This window comes from Oenanthe melanoleuca, chromosome 2 (assembly GCF_029582105.1).
Source record: "Oenanthe melanoleuca isolate GR-GAL-2019-014 chromosome 2, OMel1.0, whole genome shotgun sequence".
NCBI classification, from domain to species: Eukaryota; Metazoa; Chordata; class Aves; order Passeriformes; family Muscicapidae; genus Oenanthe; species Oenanthe melanoleuca.
In genome coordinates, this window is record NC_079335.1 from 13,568,962 (window position 1) to 13,580,385 (window position 11,424).

General features: G+C 40.1%; 1 protein-coding gene across 1 annotated transcript; it reads right to left on the bottom strand.

Moving 5' to 3' along the window:
- Positions 1–210: 210 nt before the first annotated feature.
- On the bottom strand, positions 211–11,184 carry MAL2 (mal, T cell differentiation protein 2). The gene is made up of 4 exons (XM_056483369.1): positions 10,922–11,184; positions 8,587–8,757; positions 4,466–4,624; positions 211–2,075 (listed from the first exon to the last, which is right to left on the bottom strand). The coding sequence occupies exons 1-4, from the start codon at positions 11,054–11,056 to the stop codon at positions 1,995–1,997; spliced, it is 546 nt and encodes a 181-aa protein (XP_056339344.1). The 5' UTR covers positions 11,057–11,184; the 3' UTR covers positions 211–1,994.
- Between the last annotated feature and the right edge of the window lie 240 nt (positions 11,185–11,424).

Here is an 11,424-nt window from a genome sequence, read left to right on the forward strand (position 1 = left end):
GTAACTGACCTTACTCTTCTCACCAATATTCAGATGGCAAAACAGCTGTTAAATTAATTAAATATATATATAAAACTAGCCCCAATGCAACTGTGCCTTCTCATGAAATCTTAGCCTCGATTTTGTGTATCTAGCATCAGGTGAGTCAGAGTAGCAAGGTAGCTTTTTTGATACTTTCCAAAGACAAAATTAATAACCAGACTACTGCCATAAATATATTAAGTAACTTTAATGCTGCTTAGCATAACTCTTCCTTATATACTTTCATTCATATACTCCAGTGTAAATGTATTTATACAATATGAAGCATTTTTAAAAGTATATGGCTCCAGATAAAATGTTCACAAAAAGTTTCAATGCAATGAGAGAATCAGGGGAAAAAAATCAGCCAGAGTACAAAATCTTTGGAAGAAAAAATCCTTCAGAAAACAGATATATGACAACATCCCATTGTAGTAATTCAAGATGACCAAGTGGTTCCATAGTCAGAAGGGTTCCACTCACTGCTGTGCCACCCACAAGAACCTGCCTGGGTCAGCAGGGCAGTGCTGAGGGTGGCTGCCCCTTGGAGATCCTTGTACCTGACAAGTTTGATAAAGGGCAGACACCCTTGTTGGCTCAAGGAGAGTGAGTAGGCCTAGGAATGAAGGAAATCCTGTCTTCCCTTAAGCAATCACTGGTCGTCTCTGCAGAATAATCAGGTGCACTGGCAAGATGTAGTGAACAAGTTGTTTTACAAATGACAGGGAACCTTCATTGTCCCAGCTTATCTTTTTGGCACTATTCACAAAAGCAAAAATTATTTACTACCAAAATAACAAAAAGCTTCGCCATGTGCAAAATGACATGACTGTCAGGAAGCAGAGCACAATGCTATAGTTTAGTTTTGCTAAATCAATTTTCTGTATATAATATTGCAAGTCATCATACACCAGGATATCCAAGAGAGGTTAATTAAACATCATTCGTGAGAAAAGCAAACTCCACAGTGGGCGGAGATCTTTGCATTCCACTGCTTTCAGCAACATGTTGCATAGGCATCTGTCCAAATAAAAACATCTTTACAACACTGCAGCTTTAGAATGCAACAAATAACACATGGCAAGAATTGAGGTCAGACATTATTCACTATTTGGTAACATTCCATTCAAATGACATTGACTCACATAATACCTGACAAATGCAGAACTTGAAGTAGCAAGAACAAAGCTGTACTCCAACTAAGTTAAACAGTGCAAAAATTCCTGTTAAACAAAAATATACCATGTATATACATACACAATACAAATGCACTGTTTTGTTTTGTAGTATAAATAGATCTGATTAAGCTAAATTCCTAAAACTAATAAACTACTGATTGAAAGTCCCAGTTTTCATCTAGTATGGAACACAGTAAGCTTTAAGGCTCAGGTGACCCTAGCCAGATATAGCTATAAGAGAGTATAAAAAAGATTTCACTGGATGGTTTTTTAAAATATTATCTCTGTACATCAAAGTTAATAACATATATATACTAAGGTGGAATTTCAGTCAGCTTGGGCTCTGGTCATGCAAACAGCAGCACACAGAACACCCATGACTCTACCAGGAGCCTCAAGGCTCCACCAGTGTGGAGTGCACTGTAATGCTGCAAAGCATTCAATTCCAAGACTTAATAAGGGGGGAACTTTTTAGCTGCCTGTGCAGTTAACACCTTGGCTTGGTTTCCATTTTCTTCCTCTTCTGGTGTAGCACTGGAATTCTGTTGTCTGCTGATGGCATCTCTCTTTATTGCTAACCTCTCTAATACCTTACAATGAGTACACAGTAAAAGTAAACATCAGAAAGGGAAGAGATGGAAACTATATTTTCTGTTGGAGAAATCCTGATTAGGGGTTATTCGCATTTAAAGCAGATTTTAAGCAGGAAAAAAAAAGTCTTTTTAGAATTAAATTACAGTAAAACAGACAAGTAGCACTCAATTTGAAGTGGAACACGTGGGCATAAACCTCTCTTCAACTGTTATTTAGCCTCCATCTCCTTAATGCCAGGGCTGTGCTGCAACCATAACAAATAGCTGTTGCAAAGGCAAAAATCTAGAGGAGGAGCAAACAAAAAAGAAAAAAGTCAATCACACATATTGTTCTACAATATTTTTCTATTCTAAATGAATACAGGAACACAAGTGATTCAAAAGGTACCTCCCTCAAAATGCTTAATAAGGTAAAGATAGGTTTGGGATCCTCTGAAGTTTTCTCAGGATCCCAGGTTTATTTCTCATGTTCTTTGTAATAACCCCATTTTACTACTACCTCATGGTATTACTTTTCACTTGCTTACTTCAGCAGGCATTTAGAAATAGAATATGAAATAGAATTTCTGCACAAGTTATGGTGAAAGTAAACATGCATATGTACACTGTGTATTTCAGTTCTCTTATCTAGACTGATCAAACATCAATCTCAGATGTTTCCAGCTAAATGCCTTTACCCCAGCAAACATCAAAGAAGACATCCCTCTAAATAGCAGAACTCTTTTACTTGCAGAAACACAGGAATAACTCCCATCTGGCCTCCTCGACCAGATATCCAGCCATTAGAACAACTTCCCAGGCAATTCCAGGGAAGTTGCCCTGCTCAAGAACTGAATTGGATAGATTTGAACTGAAGGTCACACCATAATGAAAGTGAGCATGTAATGTACACTGGACAGAAGAAATGCGAAATTAAATTTCTGAAAAAACATTTCTCATATTGTCCAGTGATAACAATGAATTCTGTCTCTATAATTTAAATAGTTATATTTAAACTATTAAATCATCTTTTGCTTTACATACAAGTGTTAATTTGACTAATTAAAGTTTTGAAGAAATGCTACACCAAGAACCATCACCTGTGAAAAATGAACATATATGTATTTCTAATCATGGTATAAAAATGTCATCAAAGACAGAATGTTAGCAACCTTTTTTCTTTTTGTCATGTGGCTCACAGGACTGTTTTAATGAACTATTTTAAAGATTCAAAATTTTTTTTCTGTGACTTTCTAAATATATATTTCTGAAAAAAATGCAAAGACAATAAAGACTACATTTATCTCATTCACTGTTGTCCAGCTACTCTTAATTAAGATACTGAGACAAGTTACAAAAGAGTCTTCTCCTCTACCTTCACAGGGATTTGAGGTGCTTGAAGAACTGAATTCTCCCTTAAAAAATTAATATGGAAGCAGGGAACTGTTTCTTGGAGTGCCCAGTATTCCGTTGTCAGACAAAATGAGTGCAGTGACCATATATTCAGTGGGATCTGAACACACTAAACTAGGACGGAAGAGGTACTCTTAAGGGTATAATTTAATGCATTTGTTTAGTATACAGAATTTCTCTTAGCTCAGGCACAGCTGGAACACCACCTCTGTCCTTGTGCCACACAGCCACCCAGGGATCAGAGTGTGTTACTGAGTGCTCCAGTGTGTTACTGGCAGGTGGGTGATGTGAGGAACTCTGGCCTTGGGACACTGACACACCCACTTCACCTCTTCAGGGCCTGGCTTGCCAAAGCTAAAGGCTTCTCCTTTCTATTCTGCTCTTGCAGACAGAATGTGAACCTTACACTTTCCACTGGCCTGTTTTTATCTTAAGATGAAATGAAAGTGCATAGTGTGCAGAAGTTATGGTGCACAGAGTTTTAATAACAGATAACCACAGAGGGTTTAGAAGTTTAACAAATACATACACTTCGCTAGTAGGAAAGTCTCTGGATGGAACAAAAAATTAAGAGCAGTTGTTTCAGTTCTTTAAATTAAGCCTGCCACACCTCTACTCATCCATGATGAGTCCAGCCAGGATGAAAACTAAAGCCCAATATATTTTCTGATTCAGCTATGCACACCCACCTGCATCACCAAATACACAGATTCAGTGATGATGCAACTATAGTGAGAAAAATGTATTCTGGGCTTAGGCTATCAATCAAAGTACTCTAATAACTGCAGTAAGAGACAGCAGGATCCTGATGTAGTAAGTACATATGTGAGCTTTACAAAGTCCTAGTCCAAATTTTTTTATCTCCATGGCATGTTCAGGACTATCTAAATGGTATAAAAGAAGCAACTGAAATTTTGAGCACAGATGTAAATTTCATACCTCATCCTCTGATAAAGGCTCAGTTGTTCTTTCTCTTCTAATAAACAAAATTGTTTTTACAAAATACCTTGTCTAAAAATTGTAAGCTGTAGTGATCATATATTTAAAACACTACAGTGAAGATTATCAACTCTACACTATACTGAAGAGTATGTAGCTATCCCATAAGCATTAGCTTACACCAGTATTTTTGTATGTTTCTGTTAGGTACTACTTGATACTATCAAAGGCAATTCTTTCTCTCACAGCTCCCCTTTCTATTCCAGTTTGCTGTTAAATTCCCAAGTTGAATGGCTTGCCACAGACTTCTGTTCCCCTGGTACAAATATACAAAACACCTACCGAGGCTGCTATGCTTATGTTATATTCACGACCACTTAGAATAGTCTCTTGCGTGGTGGAGTTGAAATTGCGGGGAAAGTGATGCAGAGATGTAGTTGCTGCTTGCAGTAGAAATGCTCCAAAATAAAAGACAAAAGTAGCCCCATGGAAAAGAAAATCCTAAAAAGCAAATAACAGAATCAGTCTGGGCTCCAATACACATCGAATTCTTCTCATCTCAGTACAAATGAAATCCAACACTGAAACATGAAGCAAGAGATGATAACACTAACTTGAGATAAGCAGTATTAACTCCATCTGACAGCTTAACCTGGACATGTTTTCAGAGTTTCTTGCAATTATAAGCAACTTATTAACCTTATTAGTGATAAAGGGCAGCTCTCTCTCTCACCAAATCCTACATTCTTTCAAATTAAGAGGCACATGCTCATCTTCATGTACTTATGCTGACATTTTAGACCATCTTAAAGTTAGTGGAGTTTACAGAAATCCACCTTCAGACAGATAAAAAAGAAGACATATACAGGCCAACTTGATCACAATTCAAGCAGTACAATATAATCTTGCAGTCCCATAAGTCCCTTTTCAGATATAACCAAAGCTTCAAAAATATTCCCTCCATGCTTAAATTTAGCTGCTCTAAATGCCCAGAAAGAACTCAGCTTTGACATAGCTGAAATGTCCAACATCCCAATTCAATGAGATCCAATACAACGAGGCATTTCCACAACTACCTGTGACTTGGCTCTACCCAACAGGCAGTAACCTGACAGCTCTTCATGACACTTGAAATAAAATGTCCAAGACTTGTGAGGACAGATTTTAGGATTTACTTCAAATATGTATCTCTCCTGGCCCTCTCCAGGCAACTCCATCCTCTATGATGAATGATAACTTAAACCTATGTAATGTTTAGACACCTAACTCTGATTTCTGGGTTCCATTACTGACACACATAAAAAAGGCCTTTGTAGGCCCTAGTTCAGACCCCAGTGTTCCAGCAGCAGGATCTAAGGCACGTTTCAGTACAGTTTAAAATGTCTAAAGTATTCTTCCAACATCTCCTTCCGTTATTCAGTCTGAAAAGCTGGTATTTGCACTGCTCTCAATTCTTGATCCATACAACATATACTTTGTGCCTAGACCTGTGAAGGTCTACAAAAGCCACAGAGACAAATTTCACAATATATGCAGGTATATGTATGCTTTATGACACCCATGATATGCAGTCTAACTAATGAGTTCTTTCTGAACTTTAACTTCACTTGAGTGTAATGGTCTACCAGTATGCCTAGAGTGAGAACCCAGGATACTTTATGTGTGTCCTGCTCTCAGCACTTGCCTGCACTAGAAATTACTGTGTGACAATTCTTACTGACAATCCTTACCTGCTGCCTGCCTGAGAGCAAAGTGAGAACATGCTGCACTACCTGTCCAGAGAAATGCATTCTCTTCCTAGATGTGAGATTTTCTTTTAATTGAAAGAATCTTCTTTTCAAACTGATTACTTGTTTCATATTTGATTGCAGCTAAAGCTACTTATATCACACCCTAGTCAGTTTTGGTAAGTTATGATATAAGATGCTACTAGAGCTCCCCATTCCACTTAGATCAGGACTGATTGCATTCAGGACAGATATTTTCTTGGGAGAGACTCTTTCATCTCCTTCATTCTCCTGCCAAACCCTCTAATTTCCTTCTCCTGGAGGCAATTATAGTGAAGCACTGTAGTAAGGTTTCACACTTACATGGTTATGGTTTCTGTGACCAAAAACCCCAAGACCTTATGAGGGATCTTTTTTTGGGTTTTAGTAATTGTTATCATAGTGCCTAACTCTCCACTGCTCCCACACTTGTATAATCATTGAAATCTCATACAAAGTGAATGCAAAACTCTATCAGAGCAGCATTTAAGTTAGTTCACATCTAATTTTGTAAATGAGTGTGTTGTGAGTCAGGATGTAAAGGGCAGTACTTGTCATACCATCTGGTTTAATACACTGATGTACTGAGTGATGGAGCTCCATAAGGTCCATCTTTTCCACTGTGTACCATCCTATTTTTTAAATTTCTCTGCTAGTATGAGCAGATATATTTATAGCATAAGATATTACTAGATCCAGGACTGCATTTATAGTAACAAAAATAGTTTTAGTGTTTCCAGTAATTAATTATTTATTTGCAACAGAAGGTAAAAAAAACCTCCAATTTGTGAAGTGCTGCTTAAGAGTTTAGTGTCAACAAGTTACAACATATTTGGGTATCTGAAAATAGTGGTAAAGTATCTTCTCTTATTTTTGTCGAAAGCTGGAAGAAGCTGGGTTTCAGCTTCCAAGTTAGAGATAAAAATATTCTCTCTGCATTTGAGATGCTGACTGAGTTATGACAGATTTTTTGATAAAGTTACAGATGCAGTTTTTATACAATCATATATCCATTTGCTGACATAGAAAATTTTCCAGCAATTTATTATATACATGGGGACAAAATTAACCATATAACAAACTGCCAGCATCAAGTAGCCAATGTGCAACACACACACAGCTGTTATAAGATGAAATTTGTATAGCATTTTCAATCTATAAAAGACTTTGTCCTTACCCAGCAACTCTTAAATAGATGCATGATTATAAACTGGCAAACAGTTTCAATGAAACCCAGGACACTATTAATTTACTTTAGTTATGCTCAAGGGCTTTGTTGCATCATAATTTGCGAGGATGTTGCAGCATAAATCCCTGTAAAGGTCTCTGTGATTGTAACTGATTATTAGCCTAATTACTGCCTGTATCGTGCTGGAAAGCTGATGCTGAATGTATGTTTATTCTCTATTAAAGTGCTAAAGTTTGTTTTTTAATAGAATCCAGTCTGTTAGTACTGATGGGCTTTGATTTATCAGAGCTCCAATTTCATAAAGCTTTATGATTTGCTTTAAAGAACTTTTGTTTTACGGGACTGTCCATGAATTACCTGAACCAACAAATATCCACAGCTGTTGATACTGAAGCATGCAATTCCAGCTATAATCAAGGGAAGTGTCAAAAGGAACACTAAGCTGCCCAGGAGCAAAGTGAAGGTGACCAGCAGTTACAGGCAGACATACTTCAGTAGGTTAGTAGTTGCAGTCCTTTAGGAAGAATTTTTTTTTCCTTTTAAATTAAAAATTCTGATCACAGTTATGCCACCTCTTATTATGTAAATTACCAATCAATAACAGTTATGCCACCTCTTATTATGTAAATTACCAATCAATAACCCGAGGTATCCATGCAGTTGGCAAAAACTAATACAAAGAACTTCCCTTTTTTAACAGGAATCTACAGCCTTTGAGAACTACTGGCACAAGCCATAACTATCAATTACAGCAAGGTTCAGGCTCTGTTTTCAAGCTGAAAAGCTCAGCAAAGAACACTGATATCTGTAGTCTCACCAAGCTCCCTCTAAGAAAGATGAAGACGTTAAGTCTCCTAATAAGATGTTAAGATATAGTGCAGGTTATTATGTCTTTTACCACCTAAGGTCTAACAGCCACTCACCATTGCTGCCCTAGCTTTGAGGAATTGACTCAAAAGTCACCAGTAGACTTTTTCTTAGGAACTGGAGGGGACCCTTTGGCTGCTGAAGTCCAGTCTGTGCTGTCTCAGACAACCACATCACACAGTATGTTCATAAATGCATTTTTTCCTTTATAATATTAGATATTTCTTTCTATATCCCATTATTCACAAGGTGTTACTACTACTTTTCTAATAGCCAGAAAGTATTTTCTGATTTCCAGTCCACAGTAATTTCTGGCCATTTAAAACAATTTGTTGTCATGCCTTGTTAAATTAGTTCTCTTCCTGCTACTCATACATTTCATGTGTTCAGAGAAGACAAGTGTACTCCTCCAAACAGCTTCAAAAGCTCCTTCAGCCACCATCATGAAACCTGGATTTCCTCTGCCATGTCTGTAACCCTATTCTTTATTTTTCCAGTTTTTAATTCCTGTTTGAAAAACTTTGTGCTAAAGCAGAAAGCCAGGTGTTAAGACTTAAGATCAACACTTCTCATTAAATAACTTTCAGTCTATAAAACAAAGGTAATCCTTAAATAAAAAAAAAAAAATAAATAAATCTTACCGCCTGGTTCCAGTTGACAGCAATTCTATTTGCATAACCAAAGAGGAACACGGAGAGGAACACAATGGAGAGGAACCACGCTGTCACTGCCACAAACATTACCCATCCCTGCAGCACTGGCAGTGGAACTCCAGTAGAGGCGACCAAAATCCACACTATTGTTCCAAACAGCTGCAAGGAAAGGAGTACAGAGAATAAACTGAGAGATAACTTTTACTCCTTTCTGCCTAAGAGTTGGTATCACACACTACATATCATCAGATGACTCTTAGGAACACTTCAAAAGTACTCACAGAGCCCAAGTCCTCCTCTCAGAAATGATAGGCACTAAGTGACAAAGGCACTCTGAAATTCCTAAAAGCTCTTAAAATAGTCTTGAAAATGGGATTTGCAAACCCAGGTGACTTTTGTGCTGCTGAAAATTTTACCCTTACTGTAATTTTGAGCAAAATATAAGAAATGTGAAAAACATGCTTCAAACACACACACCTCCACACATATCTCTCTATATATACACAAATTAGCACAAAAAGGATGTACTTCTACTCATTTGGATTCAATCTCATACTGTTTTGCTTTATAGTCTTAATCAGATGAGATACAGAAAGGAGATTAAAAAGACACCCATTTTTTCAAAGTATTTGTAATACCAAGCTGAAAGAGAACAAAGGAAAAAAAAAAATAGAACACAGAATCAGGTGAGTTGTAGACTATGCTCTGAAGACTAAAAAATATAAAGCTTTCCAGAATCATCACAACTTGGATAAGAATTCAGCAGTGCCAATTTTTATTTCAGCAGACCTCACAGCAAATGAGTGGTAGGGACACTCTGCTAGGGATGGCCTGATGGAGAATTTATGCACTCTAAGGCTTCCCTGGTTTGATCAATTCTTGGCTGAAGGAACACTACTATTTCTTCCTGCAAATCCTGCCTCTTAACAAAAAAAGGATAGATGACAATTATGATTCACTCCAAAGATGTTTGTTTATTACAAAAAGACTGAACTTCATAATCCAACCTGCTGAATAGTGTCAACTAAAATCTATTTCCAAGCACAAGTTACTTCTTTCCTGTTTAAATTCTACAGATTTACAAACCAGGAAGTCAGAGGTTACATTTTCAGATTCAGAGAGCTTTCTTTTGTATCACAGTTGGATAAGAGATAACTTTCAAAAGATGCCTGCTATAAAATTAGTTGGTTCCTCTCTGCTCTTTCACTGAAGCAGCACATATGTAAAGATGCATTGCTAGTCTCAGTTCAAAGCTCCCATGGGTTTATGTATTACTGGTCAAGTTGTTCTCTAGGGTTCCTTTTTTAGCTGAGAAGAACCAAACTTTCTCTAGTTTCACAAGACTGCAGGTGCAAGTCTGTTACTTGGTGATCAGAGAGTGATGGGCAGTGAGGAAGCAGAAGGGATACAAGGAAGTGTCTGTTCAGTAAAAAACAGAGACACATGAAACGTTTTAAGTATTTTGAATGTGCAAACTTACAGGGTTACTTAAAAATAAATTTAGAACTGTACCGTAGGGAATGCTAATTTCAGCATCCACTGTTGTGCTATTTCCCTCACACTACACCTGTCCACTACAGCTTGGCTGTCAGATGTACAATTGGTTGGCCAACCGAATTAACCTTTTGTCCCTGCTGCCTCTGGGCCTGATTTAGTGCCCGGACTTGTGTTTCGAGTTTCGACTGGTTCCTTGCTTAGGTACAATTTTACAGTTTGGGAGGTGGGATCCAGCTCACAGGCTGGGATCCAAGCAGTATTCTGCTCTGACCATAAGAAAACAAAACAAAACAAAAAAAATTAATAAATTAAGTTAGATGAGTTCTACCAAGCTTTTTTGCTTTTTATCTCCCACTAATCAGTGGCACGGCAGAGCGTCATACCCAACCTCAGCTCAAAGGTCCTCAGCCCGTACACCAGCGCGGTCTAACACACACATGACATTGAACACACTCGTAGGAGTTTGCACAGGACGCTGACACGTGCACAGACAAAACCTGGTGCAGCTGCCCATGGAGCCTTTTGGGGTCGGGGGGACAGCGCGGCTCAGAGCCCTCGACAGCTCCAACAGCCCCGCGAAACCCATCCGGCCGGCCGAGGGGAAGAGCCGGGCCGGCCGCAGGGTCCCGCAGGGTCCCGCAGGGTCCCGGTGCCGGTGCCCGTCCCGGTGCCGGTGCCGGTGCCCGTCCCGGTGCCGGTGCCGGTGCCCGTCCCGGTGCCGCCCGCAGAGCCCCGGCCCGGCCCCACACGCGCCCCGCTCACAAAATGGCAGGTGAGCAGCACGGGCAGGCCCCGGCCGCTCCCCGCCCCGGCCCCTCGCACTCACGATCTCCAGGAAGATGACGGCTCCCGAGAAGGTGCGCAGGATCTCCAGGCCGGAGGGCAGCGTGACCCGCGGAGGCGGGGAGTAGGGAGCGGGGTTGGGAGGCGGCGGCATGGACGAGGCTCCCCTGGGCAACATGTTGCTGCGGCGGCGGCCAGGTGTGCCGAGCGCGGCCAGGTGGGCGAGGAGGCGGCGGCGAGGGCGGGCGCAGGTGCGGGCGGGCCGGTTCGGTCCGCACCTCCCCCGGCCCGGCCCGGCCCGGCCCGGCACCGCCCCGCAGCCGCTGCCGCGCCCGGGGCTGGGCCGGGCACCGGGGCTGGGGCCGCGCCGTGTCCGCTGCTCTCGGCTGCCCCACAAGCGCGGCGCTCCGCATTCACGAGTCCTGAATCAGCCAGACTCGGGCCGTGATTTCCTAATGCTGGCTTGCAAAAGGTTGTTATTTACCTTCTGGTTACGGATATTTGGGCTTCGAAATTGCCTGGTTGCACTTTTTGTTTTTTTTTAAA